A 20,382-nucleotide genomic window follows, 5' to 3' on the forward strand; every position below is an offset into this window, starting at 1 on the left:
TTATTATACTTTCTCCTCGTACGTCGCTAAATACCGATAGTGGATAAAGCATAAGAAATTAAGAACGATATATATATATATATATATATATATATAGATAATACCCTTCTGTCCAATAACTGGACATTTCTCTTCACACCATCCTCTACTTCCCAGTGGTCCTACCAAACCCAAAATCATGGCAAAGATATCGTTACCTGCCGGCCCACTAACTAGTTCAACCACTGATAAAGATATCAATCCATCTCTCGAGCAACAGTTCACCAGTTTCCGGTCATTATCCTCTACGTGGATAGTCCATGTCTACTTATTCTTTTTCACTTTTAGATGAAACGAAAGACATACTATAGATAATGCTTGAATGTGGAAGTAATCAAGTAGATAACTCCTTTCAATCTTTTCGGCGCCGCGTATCTTATACTAGATATCCAAGGGAGTTTTATCTAACCCAAAGACAGAGTCGTCTGCAGCTCAAATTAAGGGCTCGTCTGTAGTCCACGGCAAGAATCCCCATGCAAACAACCCTTCGGCTCACTCGATGGATGACACTTGTAACCTAACCACAAAGAAAACTAATTTATTTTAAGCTTCTTTACTCCACCTTACTTTCAATGCAAGCTTTCACCTTCTTCCAACCATCCCCATATCACTTTCCCAGTTCTCACACGACCGAATGAGGCCATGTAGGAAAGGTAAAAATTAGGTCAAAAAGCAAGTAGAGACAAAATAAGCTTCATATTTTATACTGCAAAGGAGATCACAAGAGTGCAATCCAGTTCTAATTAATTGGATGGTCTCCACCACCTCTACATATATATAATTCTCATGCATGTTTGTGTGCATACTTTAGCTTATCCTAAACTTTGAAAGCTAATCTTTTGATCTGGGTTTATCGATCGCATTAAACTTTAATAAATCCCACCTTACCTGCACATTTTGGATAAGGTGGATCACACCATGAACTCTAGTCTGAGGACCACCAATCCACCAATTTCTCTATAATTGCCCGCTTCTAACGTGTATGTTAAAAGAGGAATGGTCCAAATCTTGTCTCAGTAACACTTCCTCCTCCTCCTCCGCCTTCTCGAAGGTACTAGAAAGTACTTTTTCTTGTACATTGTCGTCTGAGGTCGTCTCAAATCTCAATACCAACAATTTCTTATTAATGTTTTGTTTATTATTGCATGTGCTGACGTGGAGGGCGACGTGGGTCCCCCACGAGAGGAGTAGATAACGATCAGCTCATCCCCCCACCCCTTGAAGAAGAAGAAGAAGAAGAAGAAAAAAAAAATAGAAGACCAACCGAAGGCCGGAGGGTCAAACGCCGGGCCACGTCGGCAACCCGGCGTCAGCAGACGTCATCCCTGGTGGATAAGCTGACTTGGCGAGCATCGGACGTGGGAGGAAGGAGCTTTGGGGGGGAGATCCAGGCCGTCCGAGCGTCTCCGCAGCGAACTTCCTAGATCTTGCGGAGCGGGAACGCCCTCCCGACACGTGGACTCGGCTACCCTACTCGACTTTCCTAACACGTGGCGGGTCCTCGTTGGTTGGCTTGGAAGGCCGAGTTGGGCATATACTGTGTCCTTGGTCATGGCTCCTCGTATTCTTCATGTGGTGTCTTTACTTCGGACAGCTGGAGCTTATCCGGTTGGCTTCGGACCGGGAGCGGGACCAGGAACCCGACACGTGTCAGTAGAACCGACAACGGACGGAAATGGGCCTATTAAATGGATTCGCTCACCTGCCGGTGAATCATTGACCTTCAATAAAGCCTTGTAGAGTCGTAGCTGTAGCAGTCGTAACGCCAGTAAATTCGTCGATCATTACCATGTTTATTTTATACCGTCAATATCGTCTGTTATACTGAAAAAAAAAACCTTAACGCCTTTGACTTCATCATCGAGATTTTACTTAATTGCCTATAATGGTCTGATACTGTAACGTGAGATGATATAGAGAAATAAATATTAAATACTCTAAAAAATTAAACAATTAAAGAATAATTACTTTATATTGTATACTATTAGATTAGGATAAGATTTGAATTTTTAACATCTACTTTTAAATGATTAAAAATAATAATTTTTATACTTTATGCATTACGATACGATGATGAAACAAGACTGGTGTATTTTTCCCCGGAAAGGATGCAGCAATTGAGCTCATTTATATAATTCTATGAGCCAAAGATGCTCATAGAGATTCCTCTAAATCCTTTATCACGAACTAAGCATGCTTCCTCTTTTTCCACGTGAAATGAAGTCATCTTATCCTTCCTTCCTTCCTCCTACTGTTCCTAGCTATTCCTGATAGAATTAAAGCATCTACTAGTATTTTCTTGTGGCTCGTCCACTTACACAGAAAAACGTAGCAATTCCGCAACGGAAACTAAAGAGACCGCAAAAGGAGCACGTGATTTGAATGAAAGCATCGTCTAGTGGCAATGCCGTCATTTCGAAAATTCATTCCAGATAAGCCACCGTCTACCGCCGGTCTCCATCCCTTATTCAAACCTCATTCCAAGCTTATCCCCTCTTCGTCTTCTATCCAGTTCATCTTCTTCTCTCTCTCTCTCTCTCTCTCTCTCTCTCTCTCTCTCTCTCTCTGACTCGCTCTCCACGAACGAGGCAGAGTTTATTCGGATAAGTTATTCCCGCTATTCTCTCTAATCGAGCTTACTGGTATAAACGATACATACCCATTAACTCCCCCAGTACTTGTGAGTTGTGGCATGCTCTCCTCTTCCTTCCTCCTCTTCAATCTCTGCAGCACCCACCGATAACACCAAACCCGAAAGCTAGCCCTAGTGTCTCGCCATTAGAGTAGAGATAGGAGAAACGAAGGAGATGCCTTCGCTCTCCGTCGCCTCCCCCTCCTCCGTCTGTGACTCGCCGATCTCGCCGGCGGCGGCGCCCCGACGGATCATCGTTGGCCACCGCCTTCCCCTCCGGTGCTCCCCCGACCCATCCTCGCCCTTCAACCTGTCCTTCTCCCTCGACCCCGACTCTCTCTCTCTCCAGCTCATCTCTGGTCTCCCTTCTCCGGTAATCCACGTCGGAACCCTACCTCCCGCTGCCGCCGCCATCAACCCCTCCCTCCTCGACGACCTCTCCCACCACCTCCTCTCCCGCTTCTCCTGCTTCCCTGTCTTCCTTCCCGCCGACCTTCACTCTCGCTTCTACCATGGCTTCTGCAAGCACTACCTCTGGCCTCTCCTTCACTACCTCCTCCCTTTAACCCCTTCCTCTCTCGGCGGTCTACCCTTCGACCGCTCCCTCTACCGCTCCTTCCTTTCCGCGAACAAGCTCTTCGCGGATCGTATCACCGAGATCCTTAACCCCGACGATGACTTCGTTTGGATCCATGATTACCACCTCTTTGCTCTCCCCTCCTTCCTCCGCAAGCGCTTTTTTAGAGCAAAGCTTGGATTTTTCCTCCATTCCCCCTTCCCTTCATCCGAGATCTTTCGCACGATCCCCGTCCGCGAAGACCTCTTGCGCGCCCTGCTCAACGCCGACCTCGTTGGGTTTCACACCTTCGACTACGCCCGCCATTTCCTCTCCTCGTGCTCAAGGCTTTTGGGCTTGGACTACCAGTCCAAGAGGGGCTATATCGGGATTGAGTACTATGGCCGGACGGTTACTGTTAAGATTCTTCCTGTGGGGATCGACGTGGACCAGCTTAGATCAGTGGTGGAGTCGCCTGAGACCGCGGCGAAGGTCCAGGAGCTTATGGGGACGTATAAAGATCGCATTTTGATGCTTGGCGTCGACGATGTGGATCTTTTCAAGGGGATTGGTCTCAAATTACTGGCCATGGAGCAGCTTCTAGAGGAGCATCCAGAGCTCAGGGGCCGGGTCGTGCTAGTCCAAATCAGTAATCCGGCAAGGAGCCAGGGGAGGGATGTGCAGGAGGTGGAGCAGGAGACCCGGTCGATCACGAAGAGGATTAATGAGAGATTCAAAAAGCCCGGATATGAGCCAATCGTGCTTATCGATCGCTCCATGTCAACTTCTGAGAAGGTCGCCTTCTACTCTGTCTCAGAGTGCTGCGTCGTCAATGCAGTCAGGGACGGTCTCAACCGTATCCCCTATATATACACAGTTTGCAGGCAGGAGAGCCCAGCATTGGAAGGGAAGCCAAAGAAGAGCGTAATTGTAGTGTCAGAGTTCATCGGTTGCTCCCCGTCTCTCAGCGGTGCAATTCGGGTCAATCCTTGGAATGTTGAAGCTGTTGCAGAGTCGATGAATTTGGCCTTGACAATGCCAGAGGCAGAGAAGCAGCTGCGGCACGAGAAGCACTATAAGTATGTTAGCTCTCATGATGTTGCCTATTGGTCCTGGTCGTTCGATCAGGACTTGCAGCGGGCTTGCAGGGATAATTTCCTTAGTGGATCTTGGGGTATTGGGTTTGGCATGAGCTTCCGAGTTGTTGCTCTTGGTCCTAACTTTAGGAAACTATCGGCGGAACATATTGACTCAGCTTACCGTAGGGCAGGCAGTAGGCTTTTCTTGCTAGATTACGATGGTACTTTAATGCCACAGACCTCCATTAGTAAAACACCAAGCAATGAAGTTATTTCTGTTCTGAATGGATTGTGCGCCGACCCAAAGAATGTAGTATTCATTGTCAGTGGTCGAGGGAAGGATGAGTTGAGCAAGTGGTTTGTCCCCTGTAAGAAGTTGGGGATCTCTGCAGAGCATGGCTACTTCACCAGGTAGATGTCTGTTTACATATTTATAAATCAGATCATCTTGTTAATGGATAGTTATTTGGGAAGCATTTTCACTTAACCAAATCAGATCAGGATTCCAGCTTTTGATGGAAAATACACAATAATCTGTTTAACATAAAATTATTAGCATGCAATTCTAGTGAACGTAGATCGTGCTCAGAACTTATTATGAATTTAGCTATTGGGATATGTGGGTAAGTTGTTGAAGAAGGAACACAAATTTCCGTAAATGTTTGAATTAGGCTGTTTCATATGAAGAACAATAAGATGTAGATGCATATTGTAGATTAGAATGAATATTCTTGAAATTGCATGTGGTAAAAGTAGATGTAGTCAGAAGTCAGAGATGTCATAATTCCATTTACTGTTCAGAAATATTTGATGAGCACACCTTTTGATTATTATGCTAAACTAAAACTTTTTAAGTGATTCAAGATGCTAAATAATTGTATGTGGGCCTTACATATGAAAAAGAAAACTACTTGGTTCAAGGATGCCAATTTATTATTATTTTGTTGTTGCTTAAGAATGGTGGTTTTGAGTTACTGCTGTTGCTGCAGGTGGAGTGGAGATTCTCCCTGGGAATTGTGCAATATAACAGTGGACTTTGATTGGAAAAAGATTGCAGAACCAGTAATGAGGCAATACATGGAGGCGACTGATGGTTCTACAATCGAATTTAAAGAGAGTGGATTAGTATGGCACCACCAAGAGGCTGATCCAGATTTTGGGTCATGTCAGGCAAAAGAACTCCTTGATCACTTAGAGAACGTGCTTGCAAATGAACCAGTGGTTGTGAAAAGGGGCCAACATATCGTAGAAGTGAATCCTCAGGTAAAGGAAAGATGCAATATCATTTCTTGTCGACTTCTAGTTAATGATCTGTCATGATCAACCAATACTTTTTAAAGTAGAGGCTTATGAATTAGGATAATTTACTCTAGAGATAATATCACATGATATCATATCTCTGCAAATATTTACTTTTGCTGTGATTTTGTACTGAAGCTTCTCCTTGTACATTTGGGTTAATGTGATACCATCAGGGGATAAGCAAAGGCGTCGTGGTGGAAAGTCTCATCGCAACCATGGCAAGTAAAGGACAACCACCAGATTTCATATTGTGTGTTGGTGATGATCGATCGGATGAAGACATGTTTGAGAGCATCATAAGGTCCACAAGCAATCCTTCAACGCCAGCAATTCCAGAGGTCTTTGCTTGTACTGTTGGTAATAAACCAAGCTTGGCAAGATATTATCTCGATGACACAGTCGACGTTATAAAAATGCTTCAAGGCCTAGCAAACTCATCATCACAACCTCCCAGATCATCGCAACGTCAGGTATCCTTTGAAGATTCGCTCTGACTGAACTGAAGTTTCTTCTTCTCATGCTGGCACAAAATAACCTGAGGTGAGTCAGAAGCTAATGAAGCAGTGGTGAATTGGTAACCGGACACAGACTATAATAGCAGGAACAGGAAAAATGTTACTCAATATCTTGAAGGAGGGAACAAATAATCAAGATTTAGTTCAAGTCATCTGCGATAGCAGTTACACAGCGAGTTAGTTTCATGTCATCCTCTTCACTGTACCTATCTCAGAAAAGCTTCTCTTTGTCCTTGTAGATGATGACCACACATATACGATACCATCCATTTGATATTTTTGTTCTTCTTGGTGTACGCAACTGTGTTATGTGAATATATGGCTCTTATTCTCTGATGGTGAGTTGTGGGAGAAATGTCAATTCCTGGTGGTTTCCTATCTATCGATACCTGTTAACGTTTCTTCTCTGAGGACCACAGCCCTGTCTGTGGCTGTGGGATTCCAACGGTATTGCCTTTGCCTGTCTTGTTAATTGTCTGTGTTGCAAGAGATGCACGGTGGGTAATTAGAATTGGACTAATATTGAACTTTGGATAATATAAAGATCTAGACAAGGATGCTACCTAAATTGCCATCACTCATTTTATTCAAACGATAATCTAATGTCTCAATCGCCATGATCCGGTCAAACAGGTAAAGCAATGAAGATAAAGTGTTTGCGACCATGATCATAGTGATATGATTCCTTGCGGGGAAACCGGAGGAATTTATTTACGTGTCGTGTCTCCAATCGTCATGCAAGGAAAGCAAATTCTTCTCATCTCATTGTTATCTACTTGTTCTTAGTCAAATTAGCTGCCTAATTTAGGTGGTGTTTTTTCTTTTCTTTTTTGTTGCCTCTGTTAACAGACAGTGGATGATTGATTGTAGTAACTCAAATTCTTCCTGTAATTGATTGCAGCATTTGGTTGGTTTATCCTTGTTTTTTACACTCATTCAGTGATTGGATTAGCGTGAGGGAGTGAAACTCTTAGGTAGTTTCTTCGATCCTTCCACCTTTGGAGCCTTCTCTGGTGAAGAGATCTCAAAGTTTGCACGAGAGAATCGTATGAGACCAGCCTGCCATTGGATTGGATCGAGAAGGAAAGGAGCTCTCGTGTAAGAGACAATGGGGCGGTAGAAATTTTCGGCTAATGAGACCTGCTTAGATTTTTTTTTTTCTTTATTCTTTTTTAAAGTCTCGGCTTATGAACACATTTTCAATGGCGGTGGATGAAACTTATTCAAGGACCGACCAACTAAATTCTAGTAGAGTTGGTAGGTACCTTCTTCATAATTAAGGAAATCATGAATTTAACTCTAATTCAAAATAATATTGTGGAGAAATTATTTAATGATTTGATGATTTGATTGGATTCGGTTGACGACTCAACAATACGGTTAGCTTGGAGGAACAGTTTAGCAATACAACGACTTGAAACAGATTTCGACGGTGTTTGGTTCAGAACATTTATTCGGCGAAGCATATAGCTTAAAGCTTAAACCAAGTAGTTAAAAGCTCGGTAGAATCTAAGTGCTAAGTATTTAGGGAGGATTAGCTTTTGTCCGGTCCGTATCTAACCTTCGCGTTCATAAATGATACAGAAAATTTTAAAAAAAAAAAGAAACTTATCCAAAAGGGTCCAGTAAATAGTAATTGTCCAGATTTAGCTCCAATTACAATTTAATTATGTCTTTAAAAATGTGTTATCCGACGTCTTATTAACTAATTTTAAAAGGTAAAATCAGTAACAAAAGAAAAAAAAAGGAAAAGAAAAGAAACAGAGAGGATTAAATTCTGGGCATTGATGTGCCATGAATCCAACGCCCAGTCCAACTGTTCCACTACTAACGGAAATTCTTCAAACAGAGAGGCCGGCCTTAAGGCAATTAATCCAACCATGGGCTCCATATGGCTTCACAAGTTTTTCTTCAGTCCAAGGATACTGGTTAGTCCATTGTAAATCCACTCTCCAGGATAATATTTTATTCTGGAGGCTCAGATTTGACTCTCGAGCTGAGAGTCTACGAGTTGGAACGGACTTTGCCATTGGGAAAGGTGCGATTAACAAATAAGAACAATGCATGCGACAACGGTGTAATGTCCACTGCCGGTCATAATTTACGAGCATAATGAGCTGTCAGCCGTGGGCAAACAAAACTTTTTAAGTGAAAACAGAGTAATCATTCAAAAGATAACGGAAGATAAAAACAAGAGAAGGGAGTTAGGGAGGAGGTAATAAAAATATAGAAAAATTTGTATGTAACACCCAGGTTTATAATGTAATTATAGTTTATATTCTATAATTTCACTATAGCCCTTTAATTTAGTGAATAAATACAGAAAACATCATAAGTGTAGATTTAAACTAACACAATCAAAATATCCCGTCAAATAAAAATACTTTATTTTTAAAATAACTAAAATGTCTTAAGTATGACTCAATCGAAAGTATCTTCGTATTTTTTAGTTTAGTTAAGTTAGCTCAGAGATTTAATTAAGTTTAACTAATTTATCTAACAATAAAGTATTTTTTACACATATTTGTTAAATTATAGAGATCGATTTATAAATGGTAAAATATAATAGGTTATCTATTACACTAAATTTCCAACAATAAAACTAACAAAGCAATACTTAGCCCTGCAGGTTCATCATCACAAGGATGCAAAAACCCTCTTTGAAAGGATAATGAGTGGGTATGAGTTAATCCCCAAAGCTAAGTGTAAAACAAAAGGTCGGAAAATAAAAGAACAAAAACTGAGATAATTATTAATCAAAAGAAAAAAAAAGAGTATGTATCATGTATTTAGTATTTACGGTATCAAAAATATTATTATTAAATTTATAAAATATAAATATAAGTTAATCATTTTAAACTCATATTAAGACTATAAAAAAATTAATAGATTTAAGTCATTCTCGAAAAATATGTCTTATTATTTTGAAATAATATTCTTCTATTTCTTATTTCATAATATAGAAGTTACGATCAATTACCCCATTGTATTTAAATCTTACTCAAGCCCGTCATAATATAATAATAAATGAATCGAAAATGGATACTACAAAGCATTAGTCCATGGGCATCTTTTAGTACTATAAGTCCTCCGGCTATAACTTCTTCTTCTTCTTCTTCTTTATTTAACTCCGGCTATTACTTCTCTTGGTCCTTTACTTTGCCTCCATTACATTTGTTAATAACGCAGAGATTTCAGCACAAAGCTTTGTCGTTTATTTTGATAAATTTAAACATATCTTAAGTTTGTAAATCCACAAGATTAACTTTATTAATAATGCTAATGTGGATGATAACGAACATATATTAAAAATTATGGACCATAGCATGACCAAACAGACTAATCATAAATTAGAATACCATTCAGTGGCTTTCAAAGGCATGGAACCTAAGCTTTGCCACCCGGGGCTTTTGAATGTATTTAATTGCATTAAGTTTTTTAATTTAGCATATAGAATCGTGTGCTCATAATTTCTTTTATAATTGATATACATTTTATTATATTAGAATGCACAAAATTTATATTTACAATACACATTAGAGTCCATTATTATGAATTAAAAAACTTATATAATAAGACAAGAGAATGGAGGTTCATTATGGTTTAGTTGATAAGAGCATGGAGATCATCATTCATTATCTAGTATATTTTATATGGATTTCTGTCTTGATCTTCTCAATACTGTACATGAGAAACTATGTAATGCTAGGAAGGTCCGTAGGCAATTGTATTCACCTGAAACCATTGTTACATAGTTAGTCAACCGGAAAACCCGCCCATACCACAATATCACATGAATAAAATAGTGAGCTAAATGATGCACATACATATTATTTGATCTACTTGTGAATTCTGTATCTTTAATGGATCTTTAATGGATGAATTGTGGGCCTGGCAATCACTAATGAGCCACTTGTTGGCATCCTCATGGACCAGTGAATGAACAGTGAATGAACTTGATTCCTTCTAAACTAGCCGAAAGCTCACCCAGAGAGCACTAGGGCAAACAGTTAAGAAGAATGCTTGGCTGGTGTCTATCCTTGCTTTCTAGCTAGTTGCGAACAACCCCATGCATCCACTACTGCTACCAGCTCATGTTGCATCCCCCCTAGCTGATAAGGGCAAACTTTGAAGGGCTTGAGTGTCTCACATCCGTGTGGGGCTATGCTGCTGGAAATTGTCCTTCAAAGCACAGGGCATTGCATTGATGGAGTTGGTCGGTTTTATGATCGTATCCATAACATCAAATCGAACCAATTTTTGGTAGGCCCAAGTTTGGCTTGGCCTGAAATAATTATTCTCTTTTCAAGTCCAAATCCACCGTGTGTAATTTGTAGCTCTACTCATCGCCTAATTATGTCAGGAATCATTAGGATTCTGATTAAATCCAAACTCACCCAATTATAAATTGGGTCATATAGTTTAAACTTGGCACAACTTAATGGAATAAAACTTATCTGTTAAAACTGAGAGAGGGTCAGGCGAATTAAAAGGTAAATTTAAATAAAAATAAATATCCTTTTAAGAAAGAAAGTCGAAATGAATTGAGAAGTGAAGTTGGTTTTGATAAAGAAAGAACACTCAATTTAATTTATTTTCTACGATCAAATATTAAAAAATAAAAAGATCTATAAATGTTATTATTTTCTTCTTCTTCTTCTTTCACTTTCTAATAATTAAATACCCTCCTAGGCCATTGTTCATGGGAGAAGTACCATCTTGATTTTAAACTTGGGCGCTGAGTTCATGCTAGGCTTATATGGGTGGAATTTTTTTACCTATGGAGAAACTTAAGTAGCTGCTATTGGTCCACATTACCAACTCGCAAGTCATTTCTATTTGCTAAAACACACTATAACCTATAAGATGGTTAACATCAACGAGTTGAGCACTTAATATATAATCGAAAGTAGTTCCATAAAATTGTTTAATCTTCTATTCTTTAATGTACAATCTTATACGTAATCTAGAACATTAAACACTTGAAAAAAAAATAAAAAAAGTAGTTCTTGATTACAAAAGAGATTGAATCAACTATTACACTGACTATTTAAAATATAAAGCACTAAACTTATAAATTCGATTATTTGTTATCTGGATATGATTAAAATAAGTTAAAAAAATCTAGAGTGATATATTTAGAAAGTGAAATTATTTCTAGTAAGTAAATATAATTTATTATTATTTAACAAAAATTAGAAGTGTTTATTAGAATGGACTAGTGAATGATAATATATAATATATAAAAATATGGGAGAGTAAGTCTTTTATTATTTTAAATATAGGAAGCGAAATTAAAAAAAAATGTTAGGATGATCTTAGAAAAATGAAGCAATTACTTTCCAATTTATTTTCTTCATTCGAACACTTAAAATAAATAGTAAACTTTAAAAACTAATCATTAACTTAATTTCTTAAACTTTCCACTAAACAAGTACTCTTATAACTTTCCACCAAACAAGCGCTCACACCGACCAGTGCGTGAACAAGTGGACATTAATATAACAAAGTAACAAACCCCATGCACCGATCTAACTCAGATACACGTACCAATACCATTATTACTCTTGCTACAGTTATCAGTTATGACGACCTTTCCTAAGCTCCTCTAAGAGCTCATCCAACGTTCGGTCGGACGAACCACCCTCAGCCACCGCTTCCTCCGCCTCTCGCCGGATATCGGCCACCCTCTCCCTCACCCTCCTCCCCTTCTCCCCTCCTCCCATCACTTCCTTCACCCCCTCGGCCACCTCTTCCCTCCTCACTATCTCACCAGCTCTTCCGCCGAGGTTCACGCCCGCGCCGAGGACGTCCACCACGTGCTTGGCGTTTAGCGCCTGCTCGGCGATCATCGGCCACGTCAGCATTGGCACCCCTGCCGACAAGCTCTCCAGCACGGAGTTCCAGCCGCAGTGGCTGACGAATCCCCCGACCGCCGCGTGTCGAAGCACCTTCCTCTGTGGGACCCACGTTCTGATGATCTTCCCGTTGGCTTCCGGCGAGGACTGCGGGGCCCATGTTTTGGATCGGACGACCCAGAGGTACGCGTATCCCGATGCGGCCAGCCCGTGGGCAACCTCGTCGAGTTGCTCGTCTGGCACGTGCGCCTGAGTCCCGAACGACACGTACACCACCGACCGGGCACTGCGATGCTTCGCCTCGCTGTCGAGCCAACCGAGGCATCCCTCCACGTCCTCCTCAGATGCGGCCTCGCCGAGGAGAGACATCGGGCCCACCATCCAAGCCCTTGCCCCGCGCCTATAGAACGACTTGAACAGCTCCACGTAGACCTCCTCTTCCAAGTTGGCGAAGCTATTCACTACCACGCCCCAACTATCCAGATCCCCATCGTTCAATTCGACGAGGAACCGAGACATCGGGTCATCCGGGTCGGCCAAGTTGACCAGCGCAGCGGGGATCTCGGCTTTCTCCAGCAGTAGCGAAGGCGGCGTACCCGGCACGTGACATCTGTCGTCGCCGTTGCCGTAAACGCTGTTGGCCGCGGCGATGGCCTTGCATATGGACATGGAGAAGGCCGACATTCCGTGGAAGACGAGGCGCGGGACGCCCAGTTCACTACAGATGTGTTGAGTCCAGCTGAGGAAGAAGTCGGATATCAAGCAAAGAGGAGGAGGAGAAGAAGAGGCCGAAAGGTTAAGTAGAAGGTCGCGGAAGGGTTGACGTAGGAGGGCGGTGGCAAGGACGAAGGCTGGGTAGAGATCGGGAGAAGGGAGGAGGTCGGTGGACTCGACGCCGAGTGGAAGAGGCGGGTGGTGAGGGAAAGGGAGGGTGAGAATAGCGATATTGTTATATTTTTCGTAGCGCTGGAGGTGGTGCTGGAAGAAGGGTGAGTTTAGCGGGGTGGTGACGAGCGTAACTCGTAGGCCGCGGGAAGAGAGGGCGGCGGAGAGGTGGAGGAGGGGGATGGCATGGCTTTTGGCCATGAAGGGGAAGATGATGATGTGATCTCCTTTGCTGTTATTTGCCATGGCTAAGAGCAACTCGAATCTGGATCCAAATTTAAAGCTGGTAACAGTGGGGCTCCAAATTTGGAGCCCCGCCATGAAAATGGAGTAACAGTGGAGCTTTCTTTGTCATTTTAATCTTTTTAAAATATCAAAATTATTTAATAATTATTATATTTAATAATTTTAATTTTATTAAATAATTTAGTTAGTTAAACTAAATTAGCTCTAAAACTAACTCTAAAGCTAGTAAGAGTGGAGCTCCAAGTGCGACTTTATTTGTTGTTTCAATCTTTTTAAAATACCAAAATTATCCAATAATTATTATATTTAATAATTTTAATTTTATTTGTATCCTTTATTAAATAATTTAATTAGTTAAACTAAATATATAATTAGTTTTACTAATCATTTTTTAACAAAAATAATACCACTGGAAATGTATCCCAATATTAAATTATTTTTAAGTTAATTTAAATTTTAAATTTTTTATTATTTATAAAAATGAGTCTAATAAATTATGTGTCATAAAATATAATTACTCAAATTATTCCTAATATAAATATTAAATATTAAAATATATTAGATATGAAATACATCAAACATGAAATACATTAAAAATGAAACCGGAACCGGTAGCTACGGAATTGGAACTAGTGGCTACGAGATGACTTACCAGAATATTAAACATCTATTATTTTTATTATGTTTGATTAATTTCTGCTTATTTTATATAATGTAATTTTGATATTTTTAGATAATGACATGTAATGCTTATTTCGATATTTATTTCGTATAATGTAATTTCAATACGTTTAATTAAAAAATTAATAATTTAAAATTACTTCTGAAATTAAATATTAGTCTTATTTTAAAAATGTCAATAAAAGTTTTTCTAACCATATAAATTTTATTAAAAAATAATATTAAAAGATGACCTATTAAATAATTTTAAATAACTAATATAATAATATATATTATATTATTATTTTAATATATATGAGTCCGGTGACTTAGAGTGCACAGACATTTTGCTAGCGAAAGTTGGAGATGCTCTTAGGGGCAGAGCCTGTGATCGATGAGATGTCTCATGGATGTTGTACTTACATCGGTGAAAACTGGGTATTAAAATGCAAAAAAATATTTTCGTTTTTATTTTTGGATTTGGGGAAATGGAATATTAGTAATGACCGAGAAATTAGGTTACTTTTGGTTCGGAATTAAGACTTAATCTAGAATAATAATTTCTATTTTTCTCTTAAAATGAATATTCACTTATATAATATAATCTATATATATATATATATAAATTGACTGAAAAACTCTTAATTTAATATAAAATGTAAAAAAAAATATTTTATTTATTGTAGGTAAGCAACGTATACTCATATATAGGTATGCAACGTATATTCATTTTTTTTTTTTTTGATTTTATAGAATGAGATAAATAGGTAGCATACTAGCATGAGAGAGGAGAGAAAAAAAAATTAAATTAACTTTAGTCAAATTAAGTATAAAATTATAATCGAGCTTTAGTGGAGAATAGTTTGAATATTATATTTGGAAAAGAGATAATTTAATATATTACTTTCTAATTGGAATTGTGTCTTTTAATTTAGAATAGAAAAGAAGATAATCCTAATTAAATTATGGGCTAATATTTAAATCGGTAGATTTGCCACTATACAGTCTAAACAAGACCACTCAATTGTTTCATCTTTATCAAGATTTGGATCCTAACTTTTTTCCATAGCAAATATCTAAATACTTTTGTTTATCACTTGAATAATTAGATTATAACTCGAGTTACTCGTATAAAATTAAGAGACAAAACTTATGCCACGATTTAAATCTAACTTATTTAACTCTTTTGTTAAATAATAAACTGTGTAACATATTAAATTCTTAAATAGATCGTTTTCGTGTGGGTCTTAACTTGCACCTAATACACTATTTGATCTGATTGATTGCAACTGGATGCAATTCATAATTGAATTTGAGTCAACTCGACTAGATGAACCAAAACTTTATTTATTGATTGAATTTGATCCTACTCATCACGATTCTATTTGCCACCCGTGAGGTTATCTATGCCATCCACAGCTGATGAGCTGAAACCAAGGTTGCAAGAGATCCATCGTGAAATCTATGCTTCAATCTTAATGCTAATTCGAAATGGTGAGAGCCACTCATGTAGGAAGTTTTATGCAACAATAGTACTATAATAAAGAACCCTTGTTTCTATTTCATCAAATTAATGTATTTTTTATTGGAAATTTTCTAGATCGGATTAGGTCTAGTATCAACCCTAAATCCGAGGCTCAAATATGACTCAGCTGAAATAAATTTTTTTTTCAATTGCCAAATGATTAAGTCGGAATGGAACTGAAGCCAGACTTATTCCAATAACAATAAATAACTTAATGTATATTAACATACCTAAATATAAGATTATATTATGTTATGACTGTAAATATTTTAGACGTAAAATTTAACATATATTATTCAAGCGGGTCTGGCTAACCATGCTTATGTCTAGCATGGATGAATCAAACCCTCTCTTGAAGCTTAAACTTGTGGGCCAAGTCCATGCTAGGTTGATGGGTTCAATTAGTGAGCAATTGAGAAACTTAAGTAGCTACTATTGGTCAATGTTACCGATATATATCTTTTATCTTGTATGAAAAGCATATCTATAAAAATGTTAAATATTAAATTCTTTAATATGAAATCTTATATAGAATTTAGAACAATAGACAATTATTAAAAAAAACAAGTTTTTGATTATAAAAGAGATAAAATCAACTATTTGCATCCCCTCTGTCTGAGTTCGGGGATTCAAATCTAATTAATGCACCACTAAACCTTGTAAATTGGATTATATATTTATAATATTATATACCATAGGAGTGTAATTATAACAAGAAAACTATTGAACTAGAGAGCCTTGAAAGTTACAACGTGTGTACAGTACGGGGTTTTCTTGCAAGTTTTTTTCTTCTTTTTTTTTTTATATAATAGGGAGCTGAGAGACTAGCTTATAATCATCCTAGGGCTTAAGAGGCCCAAGGATTCGACACAAAGCATATGACCATCAATAAAAGCTTTAAAAGTTTAATGCACACCAAAATGAGCAGCTCAATAAGCTGGCTTTATTGCCGACTCTGTAGGCATGCACAATAAGAAAAAGGATTCAAAAGAGCTAAATAATGAACTGCAGTGGCAAAGGGTATTCCGAAAGGACGATAGGGTTTCCTCTGATTTGTTCACCACATTGGTAGCAATAGAAGAGTGCCATTCAAAAACGACATGCTTGAGCTTGAGATTAACAGCAATAGTGAAGGTTTTGAGCAGCACCTAAGCCTCAAGTTCAGGGGTTGAGCTCATCTTGGTTGGCTCAGCAGCGATGTGTAATAGGTTATTTTGAGGAGTTTCATGACCTATCAAAATTGAGATTTATGAAATTTGTTTTTGAGGAGTCTAGTTCTTCACCTTATCACTTATAGTGGTACATAGTATCTCAACCCTAATATTCTCATAGTTTTCAATAGTTTAGGGCTCTCTCTGAATTGGTTCGGTAATATCTTTTTTATCATTTTCAAATCTAATCAAATTTACTCTTAAAATATTATGACTAAAAAATAAGACTAACTAATCGAGCTTGAGATTTAGTCTCAAATCAAACAAGATCTGAAAGATTAGAGAGCACCGCCTTAGTTTAGTACTCTCGAAGCACTTTTGTTTCTCACCTTTCAAATAATTTAAATGAGCAACCACAACTTTGAGTTTCCGAGCATAGCTCAGGCAATTCTGTCAAGATTGAAGGTGACCGAGAGTTTATGAGCAATAACCTCCTAAACTTCAAATACATATAGATGGTGGAAACGAAAAAAAAAAAAAAGGTGGTCCATATATTTTATTTTCATAGGCCAGAGTATAAGTGTGCCGACTCAATATGTAGGAGAAGAGCTTTAGTTGTCTCCCTTCAGCTACAAAACTTCAACCTGCACTTGCTAAAATTCATCATGAAACCAAGAATTAAAAAACTCTTTCTCAGATATAGACATCAATATTGTTAATCACCAACTATACCGATTATTCTAAAAAGTTATTTTTATATTTAAACACTTTCGCTCACATCTGAACTCAAATATTTTGATAAATTTAAAAAATAAATTTAATTTAAATGAGCAAAATTTTATATTTCCAAACAAAAATAAGTAGTATAAGCTATAATAATGATTTTTATAAATTTATATTCTAACAAATACCTTTGCTAATGTAACGACCACCTTTTCGAAGTTCCTCTAAGAGCTCATCCAGCGCTCGGTCGGACGAGCCACCCTCCTTCACCGCTTCCTCCGCCTCTCGTCGGAGATCCGCCACCCTCTCCCTCGCCCTCCTTCCCTTCTCCCCTCCTCCCATCACTTCATTCACCCCCTTGGTCACCTCTTCCCTCCTCACTATCTCACCAGCTCTTGCGCCGAAGTTCACGCCCACGCCGAGGACATCCACCACGTGCTTCGCGTTTAGCGCCTGCTCGGCGATCATCGGCCAAGTCAGCATTGGCACCCCTGCCGACACGCTCTCCAGCACGGAGTTCCAACCGCAGTGGCTGATAAATCCCCCGACCGCCACGTGACGCAGCACCTGCTTCTGTGGGGCCCACGTCCCGACGACCTTACCTTCAAGCTCCAGAGAGAATGGCGGCACCCACGTCTTGGATCGGACTACCCACAGGAACGCGTATCCCGAGGCGGATAGCCCGTGAGCGACCTCGTCGAGCTGCTCGTCCGTCACATGCGCCTGAGTCCCGAACGCCACGTACACAACCGACCTCGCGCCACGATTTCTCAGCTGCTCGTCGAGCCACCCGATGCATCCCTCATCGTCCTCCTCGGCGTCCATCTCCGCTGCAAGGAGAGACATCGGCCCCACCATCCATGCCCTCGCCCCGCGCCGGTAGAACGACTCGAGAAGCTTCACGTAGACCTCCTCCTCCACATCGGCGAAGCTATTCACCACCACTCCCCAGCTATCCAAGTCCGCGTCGTCCACCTGGTCCAGGAACCGAGTCATCAGGTCGGCCGAGCTGAGAACGGTCTTGGGGATATCGCCCTTCGTCAGCAGTAGCGAAGGGGGCGTGCCGGGCACGTGATACCTCTCTTCCTCGCTGGCAAAAGCACCAGTGTTTGCAAAGAGGGACTTGCATATGGACATGGAGAAGGCCGACATGCCGTGGAAGACAAGGCGAGGGATGCCGAGTTCACTACAGATGGGTTGAGTCCAGCCGAGGAAGAAGTCGGAGATCAAACAAAGAGGAGGAGAAGAAGAAGAAGAGCTCGAAAGGTTTAGTAGAAGGTCGTGGAAGGGTTGGCGTAGGAGAGTGGTAGCATGGATGAAGGTGGGGTACAGATCCGGCGAAGGGAGGAGGTCGGTGGACTCGACGCCGAGAGGGAGAGGTGGATGGTGAGGGAAAGGGAGGGTTAGAATGACGACGTTATATTTACTCTCGTGGTAATGGAGGCGGTGGTAGAAGAAGGGTGCGTTTACCGGCGTCGTGACGAGAGTGACACGTAGGCCACGGGAAGAGAGGGCGCCGGAGAGGTGGAGGAGGGGGATGGTGTGGCCTTTGGCCATGAAGGGGAAGATGATGACGTGGTCACCGTTGCTATTATTAGCCATAAATTGGGAATGAATCCCAGCAACCGATCGACATCCATCCTTTATAGACCTTTTCTTTATAAATCTAGGTACCTATCAATTTTCAAACCAGTCTAATTCATAAATAAATATTTCTTATGCAGTAAACGTCACCTAAAAAATTAAATATCTTAGCCATTTTACATGTATACTATTTAAAAATATTTTATTTATATACACACCCTTTTAAAGTTAATATTTACCTTATATATCATCAAATAGTTATTACATGTATCCAATTTGTATCCATCAATATACTTAATATATGTGATAATTATTTTTATAGATATCATAATCAAGTTCATTATAGCACTATATCTCCTTTTCTCTTGGATGGACTCATGAAACCTACCCTCTTAAATAGAAACCACCGAAATCAAACCCCTTATGCACCATTTGTTCATAAAGTTTTAATGACCATGGAGATATATATGTTGAATTGGTTAACTATGACTCAAATCGTTAGATAAGCATATATAGGACTTATATTATTGTGATTATAATACTTTTAGTTGCCTATTTGTATAATTAACTCTTCACGAATCACCATCATGTTCAATAACTCAGTTGGAACGGAACCTTATATATATACATATATATTCCTTACAAGAAAATGAGGATTCTCCATTCAAACTTGTTAGAAGATTATTTTGTTTGTGAGCTGATTAGGTTTGGCTTTTTATCTTTGCAGATGACATAAAACTATGACTTTCTGTAATCAGATATATACTAAACAATAAGAGATCTTGCTAATCAAGGAGGATATGTATTCATTGCTTTAATACTCTTTATCCAAAAGAACCGTAAGAAAAGACCAAAAAAAAGAAGACATTGAACCAACCCACTAATGTCTTCTTCGTGATCTTTTGATCTTGAGATCTGGAGTTCTTTAAATGTATTGTTCGTGTTCAGTGTAGTGTGGTTGATGGAACCAAATTAGATTCCCCCAGGTTCGAGGTGGTCCGGATCTTGATCGGGCCCAACATGGATAACATTTGATTAAATTATGCCCCATACATTCCCCGCCGGTAAAGAGGCCCAACTGGTTTAAACCTTTTCTTTAAATCACATTTTATACTTTATCTATTTTATGATGAGAATTTTGTTGTAGCTCGACTCCTTATTTTTAGGTATAATTTTTTTAATCACCTTGTGTTAACTTAAAAAGTAGCATCAATAAAATATTCTATTATAATATATTAAATAATTATAAAATATCTAAATACTCCCGTCTCCTTTATTCTCTTCTTTTCTCCCATTATTCCTGCACCGGAGATTTTAATCCCCAAATCAGAGTTAATCGAGATGCTCGACTTGCGTTATCTTCTCTAACGAACCTCTGATCAAAACAAGGATAGATAAAAGAGGAGGGAAAAGAAGAAGAGAATGAGAAAGACGAGGGAATGTGGTGGTAGTGACAGTGGAATGAGGTGGTTAAGAGAGGATGAAGTAAGATGGTGGAAGGGTAGGGAGGAGGGAAACCGGTGGTGGTGGAGATATTTTAGTAATTTGATTAATATTAGTTAGTCAAAATAATGTTAAGATGTTAAATAAAAATTATAGAGAAAAAAAGAGTCGGGTTATAAAATCT

The 20,382-nt window shown here is 39.2% G+C and overlaps 3 protein-coding genes and 1 long non-coding RNA gene across 5 annotated transcripts; 2 read left to right on the top strand and 2 right to left on the bottom strand.

The window, feature by feature from the left end:
- Window positions 1-896: 896 nt before the first annotated feature.
- LOC140778605 (uncharacterized) lies at window positions 897-1,915 on the top strand. The gene is made up of 2 exons (XR_012107213.1): window positions 897-1,090; window positions 1,201-1,915. It is a non-coding gene; the product is annotated as an uncharacterized lncRNA (long non-coding RNA).
- Window positions 1,916-2,556: 641 nt separating this feature from the next.
- On the top strand, window positions 2,557-6,459 carry LOC140778603 (probable alpha,alpha-trehalose-phosphate synthase [UDP-forming] 11). Its single transcript, XM_073123401.1, has 3 exons — window positions 2,557-4,717; window positions 5,296-5,569; window positions 5,782-6,459. The coding sequence occupies exons 1-3, from the start codon at window positions 2,847-2,849 to the stop codon at window positions 6,100-6,102; spliced, it is 2,466 nt and encodes an 821-aa protein (XP_072979502.1). The 5' UTR covers window positions 2,557-2,846; the 3' UTR covers window positions 6,103-6,459.
- A 5,098-nt stretch (window positions 6,460-11,557) lies between these two features.
- Window positions 11,558-13,099, bottom strand: LOC140779199 (UDP-glycosyltransferase 73B1-like). Its single transcript, XM_073124188.1, has one exon. The coding sequence runs from the start codon at window positions 13,065-13,067 to the stop codon at window positions 11,703-11,705; it is 1,365 nt and encodes a 454-aa protein (XP_072980289.1). The 5' UTR covers window positions 13,068-13,099; the 3' UTR covers window positions 11,558-11,702.
- A 3,769-nt stretch (window positions 13,100-16,868) lies between these two features.
- Window positions 16,869-18,787, bottom strand: LOC140779892 (UDP-glycosyltransferase 73B1-like). Of its 2 annotated transcripts, none has more exons than XM_073125214.1 (2): window positions 17,360-18,787; window positions 16,869-17,092 (listed from the first exon to the last, which is right to left on the bottom strand). In XM_073125214.1, the coding sequence occupies exons 1-2, from the start codon at window positions 18,771-18,773 to the stop codon at window positions 17,088-17,090; spliced, it is 1,419 nt and encodes a 472-aa protein (XP_072981315.1). In that variant the 5' UTR covers window positions 18,774-18,787; the 3' UTR covers window positions 16,869-17,087. The 2 variants fall into 2 exon arrangements, with proteins under 2 accessions (XP_072981315.1, XP_072981314.1); XM_073125213.1 differs by having other exon boundaries at window positions 16,869-17,101.
- Window positions 18,788-20,382: the final 1,595 nt, after the last annotated feature.

Source organism: Typha angustifolia, chromosome 15 (genome assembly GCF_048772165.1).
Source record: "Typha angustifolia cultivar Huaian chromosome 15, ASM4877216v1, whole genome shotgun sequence".
Lineage (NCBI taxonomy): Eukaryota > Viridiplantae > Streptophyta > Magnoliopsida > Poales > Typhaceae > Typha > Typha angustifolia.